Here is a 16817-nt window from a genome sequence, read left to right on the forward strand (position 1 = left end):
TTATAACTTACAAATAATGTCAACTTCAAACTTTTCTCCACATTTTAGAGTGAAAAAAGTAGCTAGATCATAAATAATGTTTGCATCTGTAAACTATCCTTTAAAGAAATGTGAATAACATGAAAAATCTGAAGTGTCTCAAGAAAAATAAGTCCAATTTTAACAATATTCTGCCTCAGTTTATCATTTATACATGTACATTATAACTGACAGATCACAGTGGATCTACAAATACACAAAACCTTTAATAACAGGCAGAATATTGGTACAATTACACTTGTTTTTGGAATAAAAGATAGTTTGTATATGTTTTGCAGTTGTCATTATTTATAGACTATGATATTATTTTTTACTGGTCTGATCTGTTTTAGATCATATTGGTCTGTTTGTGGAACTGAACTAAAATGATTTTAACACCCTTGATTGTTCATATCTTCAGTGTAATTTTTGCATTTCACAGATTCAGTGTTTTGTTTTTTGTTTTTTAAATAAGATCATGTCACACAGGTTTATTACATTGTATAACAAAGAATAAAACTGATCACACCAATGAGCACAAGGTAATAAAGATTCAAAACTTCAGCATTATGTAACTTGGTACATGTTTACTGTACTAACATGGTCCTGTATCAGTCTGTTTAATGGGTTTTGTCGTATTTAATGATGCTCAAACTGTTTCTTAACTTGAAAACATATATTACACAAGATTTAAAGAACAGCCTTGTTTTCTGCAGGTTTTCAATGTGATTTATAGACGTTCAAGATGATGTAAATACATATAGTTCTGGACAGTACAGCTGAAAAAGATTGATAATTATCACGATAAATGTCAAATCACCATTTCTGTGAAGCTGACTGACTCATGAAGAGGTTATTTATGATTAGTGCATGTATTTATACAAGAAAAAAACTATATAATAGGAGAAAACAATGTAAAAGACAAACTAACGAATATCAGAATGTATTTTTAACACTGAAACATTTGTTAAGTGTTAAAACTGAGAAAATGAATAAAACAAACCGTAAAGATCAAAGACACATGTAATTAAAAATAATAATCACCATTTGAAATCATATCCTGATAGAAAATCATTTCATTGGTCAGATCTGATCCTAAAACTGTTCCTTAAAGTTGTCACATGTGCAACAGAAGAAAAAAATGAAGATACCTTAGAGTCACGAAATGAGCTGCAACATTAAATACGAGCATTTGAACACATCAGTAATTATAAATAAACCCCATCTAATCACAGTGGACCAAAGTCCTGTGCAGAAGAATAAATAAACCGAAATAAAAGAATAAAATGCAACAGCAGATTAAAAAGACCTAAAACAGCTGTACAATTAAAACAAAAAAATAAGAACAATGAACTAATACCAAATAAAACAACAGAATAAAAACTAACACATTAAAATGAAAAAACAACAAACAAAAAACTCTGAAATGGACCACTGTGCTTTATGACTAATATTTTGCGTTGAGGTGAGTAGTTGTAGGGCTATTACATAAGACTTTGAATGCAGGACTTTTTGTTGGAATTAAATGAGTTTTTTTTCCTCTGTTTTATCTTAACACTTCATAGAAAAAAAAAGAAAGAGTTTTGTTTCTAACAACTTCCGTGTCATGTGACCTAGTGAAGGCAAATTTATGCCGAATTGTGTAACAATGTATGACAAACAAAATCTGTATTTTACTATGGTTTTTCAGTGTTCTTCTTATTTTAAATAAATATTTTAACGTTAAAATTTACTTTTTTTCAATTGAATTCATATCATGTGACAATGACAGTTAAAGCCTGCAAGATATGAGTCTCTGTTTTTTAATTAGCGAAATAAATTCCATTCAGTCAGTTTCTACGGTTTTTATTATTATTATTATTATTATTATATTATTATTATTATTTATTATTATTATTATTATATATTTTTTGTTCAACTAGTTTTCATTGATTAAACGGAGGCGGCTTCTATTCGCGCATGCGCATTACCGGACCAGGAAGTGGAAGGAGTAACAGCAGCACATCAGCTGTTTTTTTTTTTCTCTGTTTTTATCGTGAAACTGTGAATAAAATCATGCAGCTTCACTTCACTAAAGATGTTTTACCGGACTCTGTGAGCACCGACTTTCAGAATCTGAACAAATTCAACGAGCAGGTAAAAACACAACGGGTTAAATGGGATTCTGAGCGAAAAAGACAGTAAAATAAGGAATAAGCGGTTGAATGCAGCTGGTTTCTGCAGGTTTACGATCATGTTCAGACACTTAGGAGGATTTAAAGGAGAGGAGAAGTTTAACGGTGATGCTTCAGTGTCAGTTACACTCTCACAACTCGTGTGAATCATGTGACATGTGAGTGAATGAAGTGTACAGATAAATAAGCTAATATTCCAGGTGTGAACTTTCAATGCACCTGTTAAAGATGAAGTCTGATCCACTGGTGAAATCTGACTAAACACTGTCACCACAGACACTGGTGTAAGTGGAAATCTCAGGTACTTTTAAGGTACTTGTGTTGTTTTCCTGTAATATTTCCATCTTCTGCAGATGTTTACTTCTCCAGTTCATGTCACAGTTAAATATTGTATTAAATAAATTTATCAGAAACTCAAACAGTCTGATTCATAGTTAAACCTTAAACCAGTAGTTTCCAACCGCTTCACCACAGATTCATTTTGTTTCCCTCTACATAAACTTCTTGCATTGTTTTACTTCAGTGAATTTATTAACCCTCCAGTATCCCGTCCAGCAAGGCCCTTACAAAGCACCAGGTGTGCCTTTTTCGTACACTTGTGGAATAATGTAAAAAAAAAAAAAAAAAGTCATACAATTTGCTTTTAATTCTTTTACGCTTTTTTCTATTTCATCAACTTGAACTGTAAATAAAAATACCAAATACTCAATAACTGTCACATTTTGTTAACCCTTTAAATGCTGTGTTTGTAATGTAAACAAACCATTTTTTTGATGCAAAAAACACACAAAAAATTATTTTTCAATATACTACATAAAAAGTGGATCACATATTATTTGATTTTTGCAGCCTGGCATATGTCATTGATTAACTCCAACATCGGTTAATTTGCATTATTATTTTTGACGCTAGGTCAAATGTTCAAAAATACTAGCATCTGTCACCAAGTGTGCGTAAAATGCACAGCTATCAAACTATTAAATGTTATATTTGATTTATTTTTCTGTTCTAATTTGATTTTATTTTTGTAAATCCAGGTCAGCCCTAATCATACATTTCAAATGGAAGAAATAGTGTGTTTCAGGCACACTTGGCAGACAGATGCTAGTCTGGTAATTTTCTTTTGTTTACAATGTGCACATTTAGTTGGTGGCCAGAATTTTAAAGATCATGCAAAAATGAACAACTTTAGAATTCTAACCTTATTTAAATTGTGAAAAATAATGTGAAGTTTTTTAAAACAAAGTGCAAAGTGTGCTTAAAAGGCGCTGGAGGGTTAAATCAAATAGATAAATAGAGAAATAGAGAAAATTAAACTAAAAAGCACTAAAAACCCACTAGAACTGGTTTATTTCAGTAATGACTGCACAGAAGTATTTAAATACTGTTTTTCTAAGTAGTATTTACTAGAAAACATTCACAACTAAGACGCTGGAGTCGGAGAATCACTCAAATTGTTTGTCAGTAATTAATTAATTTACAGTAATACAGTATGGTTGACAACTTATTGATTAGTGATTGGAGCTTTAATACTGTTCATTGCATTTTTAAAATCATGAACATTTATTCCTTTTGCTCCAGATGTTAAATCTGCCCATAAATATATTAAATTAATTAATTCATGCTGTTTTCTGAAAGACATGAAAAATGTCTACTTTGCAAAATTGAAATTATTCCAACAAACATTTAATGTTTAATAAAACTCCTGTTTGCTTATAGTCATATATTAATGTTATATTAATAGTGTATTTATTTCTCTAGTTGTATATGACGTAGAGTTTCAATAAAGGAAGAATATTATTAATAAATGTGTTGACTGTAGTTCATGAATCTGGAAAATTATAAATTTCTCCATAAATTACCAAAAAATTTGATTTAATTTAGCTCTGTATGCTCTGTTTGTGTAATGTTTTCTTGTGTGATGTAAAATATTCAGTATTTTTATTTTTGTTTTGTCAGATTTATGCAGAGACTATACAGACATTGTGTTACAGACATGAATCAGTACAAACAAAAACAGTCCCCACCCCCGGCTTCCCACCCATGCTCCAACAGAGCCCCACCCCTAAAAAAAAAAAAAATAAATAAATAAAAAAAATAAAGATCACTGTACCATTTAGCAGATTGGCTTTAATTCTGCATACAACCAGTTAAATGAACTTAATCTTCTGATGCAGTATTTTTACGTGTTAGTACTTTTACTGCAGTAAATGGATCTGAATATTTCAGCCTCATTTTCTTTTAACAAACACAACTCAGCATTTTTACTGGTTTTGTTTTTTTCTTTTTATGCAGCAATTTCTACGTCTGATTGAAATTCTGTTCCAGTTTCTGTTGGAGCCGAAAGAGGTGACCACACACACGCACACACGCACACATGCACACGCACACACAGTTGTGATGTTAGTGTGTCTCTCTTTAACCTTGATAACTGAAGCGAAGCTAAGCATCGCCTGGCCCTTTGTGTGCATGTGCAAATGAATGCGTGTGTGTGTGTGTGTGTGTGTGTGTGTGTGCAGTCGGACAGGTTCATGCAGCAGCTCAGTGCGTTTGCAGGGGATCATGGGATGAGCGCCGGACCTCTGAGGAACCTGATGAAGAGCGTTCTGTTGGTTCCACAAGGTGACCAACACGGAAACACACAAACTAACAAAAACTAAAACCAACTGAAACAAACTGAATTGAAACAAACTGAACTAAAACAAACTGAACTAAAACAAACTGAACTAAAACAAACTGAACTAAAACAAACTGAACTGAAACAAACTGAACTAAAACAAACTGAACTAAAACAAACTGAACTGAAACAAACTGAACTGAAACAAACTGAACTAAAACAAACTGAACTAAAACAAACTGAACTAAAACAAACTGAACTAAAACAAACTGAACTAAAACAAACTGAACTGAAACAAACTAAAATGAGCTAAAATGAACAAACATGAAAGAAAACAAACTAAAATTAATGAATTAAAACCCACTAAACTGAACTAAAACTGTTTGCACGTTTGATACGTGTGTGTTTATGTGTTTGTGTTTGTGTTTGTGTTTGTGGGGATGCCACCTGGATGGGGGGGGGGGCACAAGTTCACAACTTTTGTAAGAAATGCTTTACTGATGTCAATGTTGTTGAACTAAAACAAATTAAAATGAACTAAAACAAAGTCAAACAAACTAACCCATACTAAAACGAACTGAAAAGAATGAAAACAAACTAAACCAACATGCACGTTGTGCTTTTTTTCTCTACATGTGTTTTTTCTTTACATACATGTCATTTTTATTCACTTTCATGTTGAGTTTTTCTCTACATACATGTAATTTTTTTTATCTACGTTTGTGTTGTTTTTCTCTACATGCTTGTGTTTTTTTCTCTACATGCATGTGATTTTTATTTACATACGTGTTGTGTTTTTTCCTCTACGTGTTTTTTTTTTTTCTCTTCTTACATGCGATTTTTATCTACATACTTGTTTTTTTCTCTACATACATGTGTTTTTTCTACATACTTGTGTTTTTCTCTTCATACTTCTGTTTTTTTCTCTCCTTACATGTGATTTTATCTACAACCTTGTGTTTTTGTCCATATGCGTGTTGTGTTTTTCTCTACATACTTGTGTGTTTTTTTCTCTCCTTACATGTGATTTTTATCTGCATTCGTGTTGTGTTTTTTTTTTTCTCTCACAAGTGATTTTTATCTACAGTCATGTTGTTTTTTCTTTACATACTTGTGTTTTACCTACATACTTGTGTGTATTTTTCTCTCCTTACATGTGATTTTTATCTCCATGCGTGTTGGGTTTTCTCGTTCATACGTGTCCGTGTCAGTCGACTTTTCTCACATCGTTTGTCGACGTGTGAACATATAAAATGACAGAAATGTGTCGCTACATGAACTGGTGTCTCCTGTTTCTGTTCAGGAGCCCTGAAGAAAAACCTGTCACAGGAGCAGATTAAAGAAGACCTGGTCACGTTAGGTACGAGTCCACGTCGGGGTCGGGGGTCAGGTCAGGATGAGCCTCAGACGTGACCTTTAACCTTTTACCCTTCAGACTGTTCAGCTCTAATCCACCTCTCGTCCTCATCCAGGTCTGAACGAGGACAAAGCAGATGTTTTTTCACAGCAGGTACTCCACAACACTGTCATTCTCACATAAGCCACTCCAAAGTCACCGTTTGAATCCAACTTTATTGAACATGAACCGAAGACAAAAACATGATTCAAGAGCATAAGTTAGACTCATGTGATGTGAATTAAAAACAGTCAGTAGTGTCATTTATGTAAAACAAATGCTAACTAGAAGCACTCGGAGAGCGCAGACCTCCGCCAAGGCTGATCAGTGGCCCCCCCCGTGGGCCCCCCCACCCCCGATCACCACCAAAATTTAATCATTTCTTCCTTATCCCATCTCCAACAAACCCTGAAAATTTCATCCAAATCTGTCCATAACTTTTTGAGTTATGTTGCACACTAACGGACAGACAAACAAACAAACAAACCCTGGCAAAAACAGAACCTCCTTGGCGGAGGTAATAAAAGTGAAACAAGCAGCTCTGTTACAAGACAATCAGAGTAATATACGAACAATGAATATATTACAACAAATGGGTTTGATTTTCCATTTCTGTTCAGCAATAAAAGAGTCAAGTTTTGGAGGATTTTCTTCATTTTTGTTCATTTTGTTAATTATTTTGTTACTTTTCTTGATTATTTTCTTCATTTTTGTTCATTTCATTTACTTTGTTCATTTTATTGATTTTTTTCTTCATTTTTGTTCATTTTATTAATTCTTTTGTTCATTTTTTAATTATTTTCTTCATTTTTGTTTATTTTGTCAATTATTTTGTGAATTTTCTTGATTATTTTCTTCATTTTGGTTCATTTAGTTTATTTTGTTCATTTTATTGATTTTTTCTTAATTTTTGTTCATTTTCTTGATTATTTTGTTCATTTTTGTTCATTTTATTGATTATTTTCTTCATTTTTCTTCATTTCTTTATTTTGTTCATTTTCTTGATTATTTTTTATTTTTGTTCATTTTATTAATTATTTTGTTCATTTTCTTGATTATTTTGTTCATTTTTGTTCATGTTATTAATTATTTTGTTCATTTCTTGATTATTGTTTAATTTCTGTTCATGTTATTGATTATCTGAGCTCTTTTCTTGCAAAACAGAAGTGGAAAATAAAAGCTTTAGTTGTTTTGATCTGGACTCGAACATTTTGGTATTTTTGCATTGTTTGGTGAGAAACAAACTGGATCAGGTGAATTAGTGAATCAGTGCATCTGTTTCTAACATCACTACACTTAACATGTCTTTAACCGTTTTGTTCAGACAATATGAGATTTATGACATTGATTTACTGATGTTTTATATCAGTGACATATTGAACAAAAATTAGCAAAATGAAGCAACATTTTTTTTAAATGAGCAACTTGAACAAACTGATAAAAATTCAACAAAGTAATCAAGAAAATGAACAAAAATGAAGAAAAATGTTCAAGAAAATATTCAAGAAAATGAACAAAATGGAGGATGGACAAAGACAAAAAAATGATCAACAAGATGCAGAAAACAATCAAGAAAATGAACAAAAAATTAAGAAAATCATCAACAAAATGGACAAATATAAACAAAATAATCCACCTTATCAATAAAATGAACAAAATAATCAAGAAAATGAACAAAATGACTAAAATAATTAACAAAATGGAACAATATAAACGATAGTCAACAAAATGAACAAAAACAAACACAATAATCAGGTTTGATTCATGTCATGGGGTCAGAGGTCAAACTAAATAATGACTTTAACCCTTAGAACACATTTAGTTCAGGTTTTCCTGTGTCTTTTAAGGCTGTGCACATATTTACTGCATTTTATTGTTTATATGAATAAAAGAGTATGATAAATAAATATGTATGACCATTTCAACCATGAAAAAGGTGAAATTAGACTTTTTTCCACAGGACTGTCGATGTAAACAGTTTTAGATTACTTCTTATTCCTGGCATTTCTTTGTTTTTTTTCCAGTTCTAATGCTACTGTCATGTCCATGTCAGATAAATAAATCTAAACCTCAGATCCTCAACAGACTGTTTAGGTTAAAAGTGAAAGACTGAATGAATGTATGTTGAATAAACGAGTAAATACATGAATGAATCAGTGTTTATACTGATAATAAATGAAAACAAACCGTCCTCCAGTGCAGTATCATGTAAAACATCTGAGTCTGAGTCCTGTAGAGATGTTAACGCACCGTAGTTACAGTTGTTATGGTAACGTTAAGGCGGTGGTTTTAATGAGGGGGGGTGGACGGGGGGGTTAATGAGCTGCAGTTCACTCCTATTGACATGTAAACTTTCATCCAACCCTGGTTAATTCTACTACGTCTAATGATCATTGTTCTGAACTGATGGACGTCATTATTTACTTTCTTCAAACCTTAAAAAAAATAATAAAAAAAAAAAATTGGTAAAATATGAAAAAAAGCAAGAATCAGTAAAATAATCACAACAGAAAAATAGAAAAGTAGCAAGACAAGACTATGAACAAAATAAAAAATATATATTCAGAAAATGAGTAAAAATGAGATAAAAATATAGGAACTACATTGTAATAAAAAAAAGTAATCAAATGAACAGAAAATTCACTAATTTTAGCGCTAAGCTTAAAAAAAATAAAAAAAAAAATCATTAAAACCTGAGTGAAACAACCACACAATGAAGAGGAAAATTAGCAAAACAGTAAGGATATGAACAAAGTAAAGAAAATATGTATTTACAAAAGTAAAAAATTAAATAGAAATATAGGAATTACATTGAAAAATAATCAAATGAACAGAAAATTTACAAATTTAGCTCTAAGCATAAAAAAACCTCATGAAAACCTGAGAAAATATGAGTAAAACAATCACAAAATGAAGTGAAAATTAGCAGAACAATAAGGATATGAACAAAATAATTTTTAAAAAATTCAGAAAATGGGCAAAAATGAAATAAAAAAATTACTCCTAAACTTAAAAATAATTACAAAATAAGAAAACAATGAGCAGAAATGAGTAAAATAGTCACGAAAAGTCCAGAAAATCAGCAACATAATGACAATGCAAAACCAAATTAACAAAAATCCTGTAAAAATATAAGAACTACATAAAATAATGAAAAGGAAATGAAGATGATAAGCTCAAACCTTTGAAAATGAACGAGAAACAGTAAGTGAACATGAGTAAACAATAAGAATATGAACAAAATAAAAACTATGTTGAGAAAATTTGTAAAAGTGACATAAAAATATAGGAATCACATAAAAAATAATCAAATAAATGAACTGAAAGTTTAACAATTTAGCTCTAAACTTAAAACTTGAACAAAAAAACTTTCAAAAATGAATGAAATAATCATAAAAACGACAAAAATAATGAAAAAGAACCTGTTGGACTGGGTGAAATAGTGTGAGAGAAGTGTAACTGAATAACCTTTGACCTTTGACCTTTGCAGTGGGCGGAGCATTACGCTGTTCTGTCCAGACTCGCCGTCAGACAGACTCTGATGGTCAACCAGCTCGTCGACATGGACTGGAAGTTTGGAGGTAAAACCACATCTCGTCCATGTTTTTCTGTGTCATCGTTATTAAACAGTTCATATAATGTTATTAAATAAGTAAATGTATAGATAATGAACAAAATAATCAATAAAATTAACAAAAATAATCAACAAAATGAACAAAAATGATCAAATTAATCAAGAAAATGGACAAAAATGAACAAAATAATCAATAAAATGGACAAAAATGAACGAAATAATCAATAAATTGTACCAAAATTACAAAATAATCAACAGAATGTACAAAATAATCCTCTGTTGTTTTTTTTCCAACCTTTTCCTCTTCATTTCCAGGACTTTCCCTGTTTTTAACATTTCTAAACTCAACAGTGAATTCACAGATGATGTCACTGTTTTATTCTGTATTTTATTTTCTATATTTATTTCTATTGTTTGCTTTATTTTCTGGTTCCGGTGTTGTGGATCCATGTTTTTATTTGTGGTTCTGGTTCTGTTTCCAGTGACCGTCGGCACCAGTGAAGTTCAGAAAGTGGGAAACATCTTCCTGCAGGTAAAACACAAATTTGGAAAATAAGCTCACACAGTTTAATATTTAAGGATTAAAAAAAAAAACTCTGACGCATTAAGGTTATTTCACTCTGTGGTGAATGAAGTTTTTCTTTCTTCTGACTCTAAATGTCTCTAAAACACTTTATGATATTATAATGTACATTTTAAAGCTGATCATAGGGAAATAATTCATCACAAAACTGGAAAACAAGAGCAAATCTAGTTAAAGCTTTAAAAATTGAGTCGACATCAGAGTTGTTGTCAGGTTTATTGTTGTTGTTTGACTAAAAAAAGTTGCATTTTTGCATAATTTTGGATCTATATTATTGCAGGTGTTAGAAAATGAAAATAATCAACAAGATGTACAAAATAATCAAAAAAATTATATAATCAATAAGATAATCAACAAAATTAATAAATAATCAGCTAGATTAATAAAATAGCTAACAAAATGGATAAAATATTAACAAAGTGAACAAATAATCAACAAAATTAATCAATAGTCAACAAAATTGATAAAATATCAACAAAATGAATAAAATAATCAACAAGATGAACAAAATAATCATCAAAATGAATTAAATAATCAAGATGAACAAAATGATCAACAAAATGAATAAAATAATCAACAAGATGAACCAAATATCATCAAAATGAACAAATAATCAACAAAATTAATAAATAATCAACAAGATAAACCAAAAATCACTAAAATGAATAGAAAATCAACAAAATAGATCAAATATGAACAAAATGAACAAAATAATCAACAAAATGAATAAAATAATCCACAAGACAAAGAAAAATAATCAACAAAATGAATGAAATGATCAACAAAATGAATAAAAAATCAACAAAATGAATGAAATAATCAACAAAATGAACCAAATAATCAAAATGAATAAAATAATCAACAAAATAGATAAAATATGAACAAATGAACAAAATAATCAACAAAATGAACAAATTAATTCATTTTTTTGTGCATTAAAAATATAGATGTGATAAAATGGAAAGACATGAGGTTTGTTCTGGCTTTGTCTTCAAACCTTAAAATCTATGAATAACATAAATAATGGCATAAAAACAATAAATCAATACCTGTAAATGATTAAATGACATAACACAACTATAGTAATGATGATTGACAGATTAAAATAAGTCATTATCTTGAATAAATGAAGTGAAAATGAAAATAAGTGATAAGTAATTCATTTTTATCCACTGTTGAATGTGTGGTTGCAGTTGAAGCTGGTGATCCGGAAAGGAAACTCCACAGAAAACGTCTACATGGGTGAGTAAACACATACAGACCCATTAAAAAAGCCACAGTCTGGATTTAACCCTTAAAGACCCAAACCATCCACTGATCAACACACGCATCAATATTAGACCCAAATGTAGTATTTAACTTGAAAACACTTCTCACATTGAAAATAAAGGGATATTGTTGAGAAAAGAAACTGAAAGAACAATACATGTTGGTTTTATGTCATTAAACACAGATAAGTTTGACTTTTTAATAACCGGAATTTACAAGGCGCACGTTAATGCATCGTAAATACACAAAACATATAGAGAAATACATAACACAATGGTAAATACACAAAATGTGCAGTAAAACACACAACACAATGGTCAAATTCACAAAAATATGCTAATATTCACAAAAAATATGTTAAAATACACTAAAGAGTAGAATAAAATATATAAAATCTACATTAAAATGCACAAAAATACACAAAAATACACAAGAATGTACTCAAATCCACTGAACACACAAAAAATATGCTAAATACACTATGAGGGTATCTACAGGTTGGATGAAGTTGAATTTGTGACTTTTTAAGACATTTTTCTCTTTGGTTAAATTTCAGTCCTTCCATTCACATTAATAACAGGCCTAAATACACGACAGAATACACTCAAATACACAAAAATACACTAAAACGCACCAAATTTTTTTTGAAGAATCAAAATGCATGACATTTTTTTAAAAATGCACAAAAATGTGTTAGAATACACAAAAAAAACACTATAGAGTAGACTAAAATGCACAAAACTTCATTAAAATGCATGAAAAATACACTAAAATTCACAAAAATATATTAGAACACACAAAAGAGTAGACTTAAATACACAAAATCTACATTAAAATGCATGAAAAATACACTACAATTTGCAAAAATACACTAAAATTCGCCAAAAAACATCCTGAAAGGCACAAAAATTATGCTAAAATGCAGTAAAATACACAAAAATATGCATTAATGCATTAAAATAAACAAAAAATACTCTAAATGCACAATCACTGTGTCTACAGGTTTGATGAAGCCTATTTTCCAGATGTTTTATCTTTAGTCTTTGCCCAAATTGAACACGTTCCATTTACATAGATAACAGACCTCATAGTTACTAAATACCAACATACACAAAACATACTCTAAAATAAATTTAAAAACACAAAAATGCACTATAATGTACTAAAATACACAAAAATGTGTTAAAATACAGTAAAAAGTACATTTTGGTACATCAAAATCTGCTCAGATTCAGTCAGATCCATTCCGATGACGGTTGGAGGCTCCACTCTTTCACATCTTCATTAAATTGATCAACACTAATTACACATGAGACTAATTGTGTACAGATTTACAGACTCCATTTCTTGACCTTTCAGTGTCAGACTGAAGCATTCATGTCAGTTTGAGGCCGATGGTTCTTAAGTGTGTTTAATGATTGTGTGTTGTGTGGTGGAGTTTGTTCTGTTACAGTCCAGTCCATGTGATGTCGGTTTTTCTGTTTCCTCCAGAGTTGACGCTTCCTCAGTTTTATCATTTCCTCCATGAGATGGAACGAGCCAAGGCCAGTATGGACTGTTTCAGCTGAGTCTGTTCAGGTTCTAGAATATACGTCCACACATTTGTACGCACATCAGCCAGTAAAGTGAATTCAATAAAGCACTTACAGTCTGTGGATTTTATTTACAGCAAACACAACATTTAATACTGAATGGAATAAAAACACTTGTCATTACAAGAATAAAGTCGTAAAATACTGAGATAAAACCTGTAATTTTATGAGAATAGCTCAAACACAAAAAGAGTCATAATTTTACAAGAATAAAGTCATAATATTTTGAGAATAAAGTCGTAGTTTAAAAAAAACCCTCATAATTCAATGAAAATGATGTACTTTTATGAGATTAAAGTCGTCATATTTCTCAAATAAAGCCATAATATTATGACAATAATGTAATTTAAAAACAGGTGGGAAATATATCATAATTTACAAGGATGAAGTCGTACTCACTTGTCACATAATGGAGAACTTGGAACATTTTGTGAGGTTCTACTTTCATTTGGGGTTTACCCACAAAGGCCAAATACTGAGCCTATTAGCCCCCCACCAAATACTGAGCTTATTAGCCCCGCCCACCAAATACTGAGCCTATTAGCCCCACCATCAAACATTAGCATTAGTCGAAGGATATTGAAGTGAGTTTGGACACCTTTGGGTTTTGTCATAAGAACCAAACGGACGCTTAAGGCTTACAATTTCTACATTTAAATCGTAGTCATGGATAAAAAAAAAAAAAAAACAATGTTGAGAGAAATGAAGTCAAAACCATCTCTGAGTCATTTTGGAAACAAACATAAAAATTTAACCCAAACTAACCAATGCAATGATATTTATCCCATAATATAAAACTATATTATGACATTAGTCATTATTGTTTTGTTTGTTTGTTGTTGTTGTTTTTTTAAACTTGTAATTTAATGAAAATAATGTTGTACTTTTATCAGATTAAAGTCGTCATATTTCTCGAATAAAGCCATAATATTATGAGAATAATATCGTAATTTAAAAACAGGTGGGAAAAATATCATAATTTACCAGAATACAGTCGTACCCACTCGTCGCATAATGGAGAACCTGAAACATTTTGTGAGGTTCTACTTTCATTTCAGGTTTATGCACAAAGGCCAAATACTGAGCCTATTAGCCCCGCCCACCAAATACTGAGCCTATTAGCCCCGCCCACCAAATACTGAACCTATTAGCCCCGCCCACCAAATACTGAGCCTATTAGCCCTGCCCACCAAATACTGAGCCTATTAGCCCCGCCCACCAAATACTGAAGCTATTAGCCCCCCCACCAAATACTGAACTATTAGCCCCGCCCACCAAATACTGAACCTATTAGCCCCGCCCACCATCAACACATTAGCATTAATCGAAGGATTTTGAAGTGAGTTTGCACACGTTTGGGTTTCGTCATAAGAACCAAACGGACACTTAAGGCTTACAATTTCTAAATTATGACCTTTTAATCACATTATTGCAAATTTATGTTCAAAATATTACGACTTTACATCTCATTGAAATACGACATTATTGTCATTAAATTTATGAGGGTTTTTTTAAACTACGACTTTATTCTCATAAAATTTCAGGTTTTATCTTGATATTTTAGACTTTATTCTCATAGTGACAAGTGTTTTTATTTTCTTATGTGGTCCTAATACGCTGTCATACATTTAAAATCATAGTCATGGATAAAAAAAAATTCAGTGTTGAGAGAAATGAAGTCAAAACCATCTCTGAATCATTTTGGAAACAAACGTAACAATTTAACCCAAATGAACCAATGCAATGATATTTATCCCATAATATAAAACTGTATTATGACATTAGCTATTATTGTTTTGTTAGAAAAGAAACACCTGGATTCAACGTGTCCACATACTTTTGTCCACATAGTGTGATTTAATGTCAGTTTTATTGACGTCGATCCTCTTAATAAACACAACAACATGTTCAGAGTTCCAGCGTTAAAACCTGAGGCTTCAGTACATGTGTCTGCGGGTCGGTGTCATTTTTAACGTCTGTATTTTTACTGTATGTATCGTCTGTTCTTTGGGTTCGATGATGGAATGTGTTCGCCTCGTTGACATTAATGACGTTTTTCTCAGATGTGGTGAGTTGTACGCAGAACAAAAGGCTGAAAGGTTCACGGTCTCACACACATGAAGGTTTGATTTATTCGCCACCTCTTCAGACGTGTAATTTGTGTTAATAACCCGTCACAGATCCGTTGGCGGCGTCTTTTAACCACGCCTCGTCGCCTCGGGATACGTTCAGGCGAAGCTTTAGAGACGAAACCAAGATGGCGGATGGATGTGATGCATTCAGGGGCCGTGGGTTGTCACGCAGCTGTCTCTGTTATGGTATTCTGTTTTGGATGTGAACTCATGGGGGCGGGGTTTATGAGCTGTACCGCTGACCGCCACCAGGGGGAGATGAAGAGCGCTTGGGTTTGTCATGACATCCATCTTTACATGCGTTCCACTGTCGTCACGTTTGAAAGATGACGATAAACGAAGTAAATACGATAGATTTGTTATAAACGAGGCCAAACACAAAGAGTCTTTGAAAAACCTCAGCGTGTTTCCACCTAAAATACCCAGAAAAAAACTTCCCTGATTAAATTTCCTAGCAGGGGGGGGGACTTTTCAGATTCCTGGAATTCTTGGGGGGCGGGGCTGTGTGTTGAAGAACTCTGATTGGTGGAACACACTGTCAGCTTCTGTTCACCCTCCATGTTTAATCCAGTGGAGTCTGTGAACTGGTTTATTTAATTTCGATCAAATTCACTTGGTTTGTTTGAAGCTAAAGAAGAGAAGGAGCGAGAAGTGGACGATGATGGCGAACATTTGAGGGAATTTTCCATTTAATTTTTGTTCATTTTGTTGATTATTTTGTATTTTTTTCTGTTTTTTTTTTCATTTTGTTAACTATTTTGTCCATTCTTTCTCATTTTGTTAATTTTTTCAAATATTTTTGTTCATTTTGTTGATCATCTTGTTCACTTTGCTTTTTATTTTGAACATTTATTGTTCAATTTATTGATTTTTTTTTTTTTTTCATTTTTGTTTAATCTAGTTTCTTATTTTGTTTATTTTTTCTTATTTTGCTTATTTATTTCAGTTCATTTTGTTGATGTTTTTTTCATTTGTGTTCATTTGGTTTCCTTTTCTTGTTCATTTTCTTTGAACATCTTTACTGAATATGTTCATAATAAATTCAGCAGGACTTCCAGTCTGTAACTGAAATGACCGAACGCTGAGGTGGAAACAAACCACAGATTCACAGGAATGAATTTACCAGGTTAATAAATTCCTGGTAATAAAAGTTCCTGGGAATGTCGGTGGAAATGGGATTAATCTGAGTTTTTCATCCAACGGCCTGAAGGGTCTGATAGATCACTGGGATGTCGTTTATCCGTCCGTAAACAATTTTTCAAGAATCTTCTTCTCTGAAGCCGTCAGAATGGTTTGATATTTGTTGTGGAACATCTTTGGAATAAGTTCAAAGAATTGGGAAATATTGATTTTTGAATTTTTGTTTTGAAATTTTGACATTTTAAATCCCCATTCGGTTTATAAAGGCAAAATTTTCAAAGTGCTATAACTTGAAAACAGTTGAAGATATTGATATAATGAC

General features: G+C 31.6%; 1 protein-coding gene across 1 annotated transcript; it reads left to right on the top strand.

The window, feature by feature from the left end:
* The first annotated feature begins 1996 nt into the window (after positions 1-1996).
* Positions 1997-13273, top strand: LOC115422593 (COMM domain-containing protein 7-like). The gene is made up of 9 exons (XM_030138980.1): positions 1997-2154; positions 4488-4541; positions 4712-4814; positions 6113-6169; positions 6282-6319; positions 9696-9786; positions 10262-10311; positions 11556-11604; positions 13123-13273. Exons 1-9 carry the CDS (start codon positions 2074-2076, stop codon positions 13197-13199), a joined length of 600 nt encoding a protein of 199 aa, XP_029994840.1. The 5' UTR covers positions 1997-2073; the 3' UTR covers positions 13200-13273.
* Positions 13274-16817: the final 3544 nt, after the last annotated feature.

The sequence above is a fragment of the Sphaeramia orbicularis genome, chromosome 7 (genome assembly GCF_902148855.1).
Source record: "Sphaeramia orbicularis chromosome 7, fSphaOr1.1, whole genome shotgun sequence".
Taxonomy (NCBI): Eukaryota; Metazoa; Chordata; class Actinopteri; order Kurtiformes; family Apogonidae; genus Sphaeramia; species Sphaeramia orbicularis.

Bases quoted from the DNA above. Each gene is read 5' to 3' on its own strand.
- LOC115422593 (XM_030138980.1), top strand. From the start codon at position 2,074: ATGCAGCTTCACTTCACTAAAGATGTTTTACCGGACTCTGTGAGCACC. The intron at 9,787-10,261 runs GTAAAACCACAT...TTCTGTTTCCAG, and splicing joins CATGGACTGGAAGTTTGGAG to TGACCGTCGGCACCAGTGAA. The intron at 11,605-13,122 runs GTGAGTAAACAC...TGTTTCCTCCAG, and splicing joins CACAGAAAACGTCTACATGG to AGTTGACGCTTCCTCAGTTT.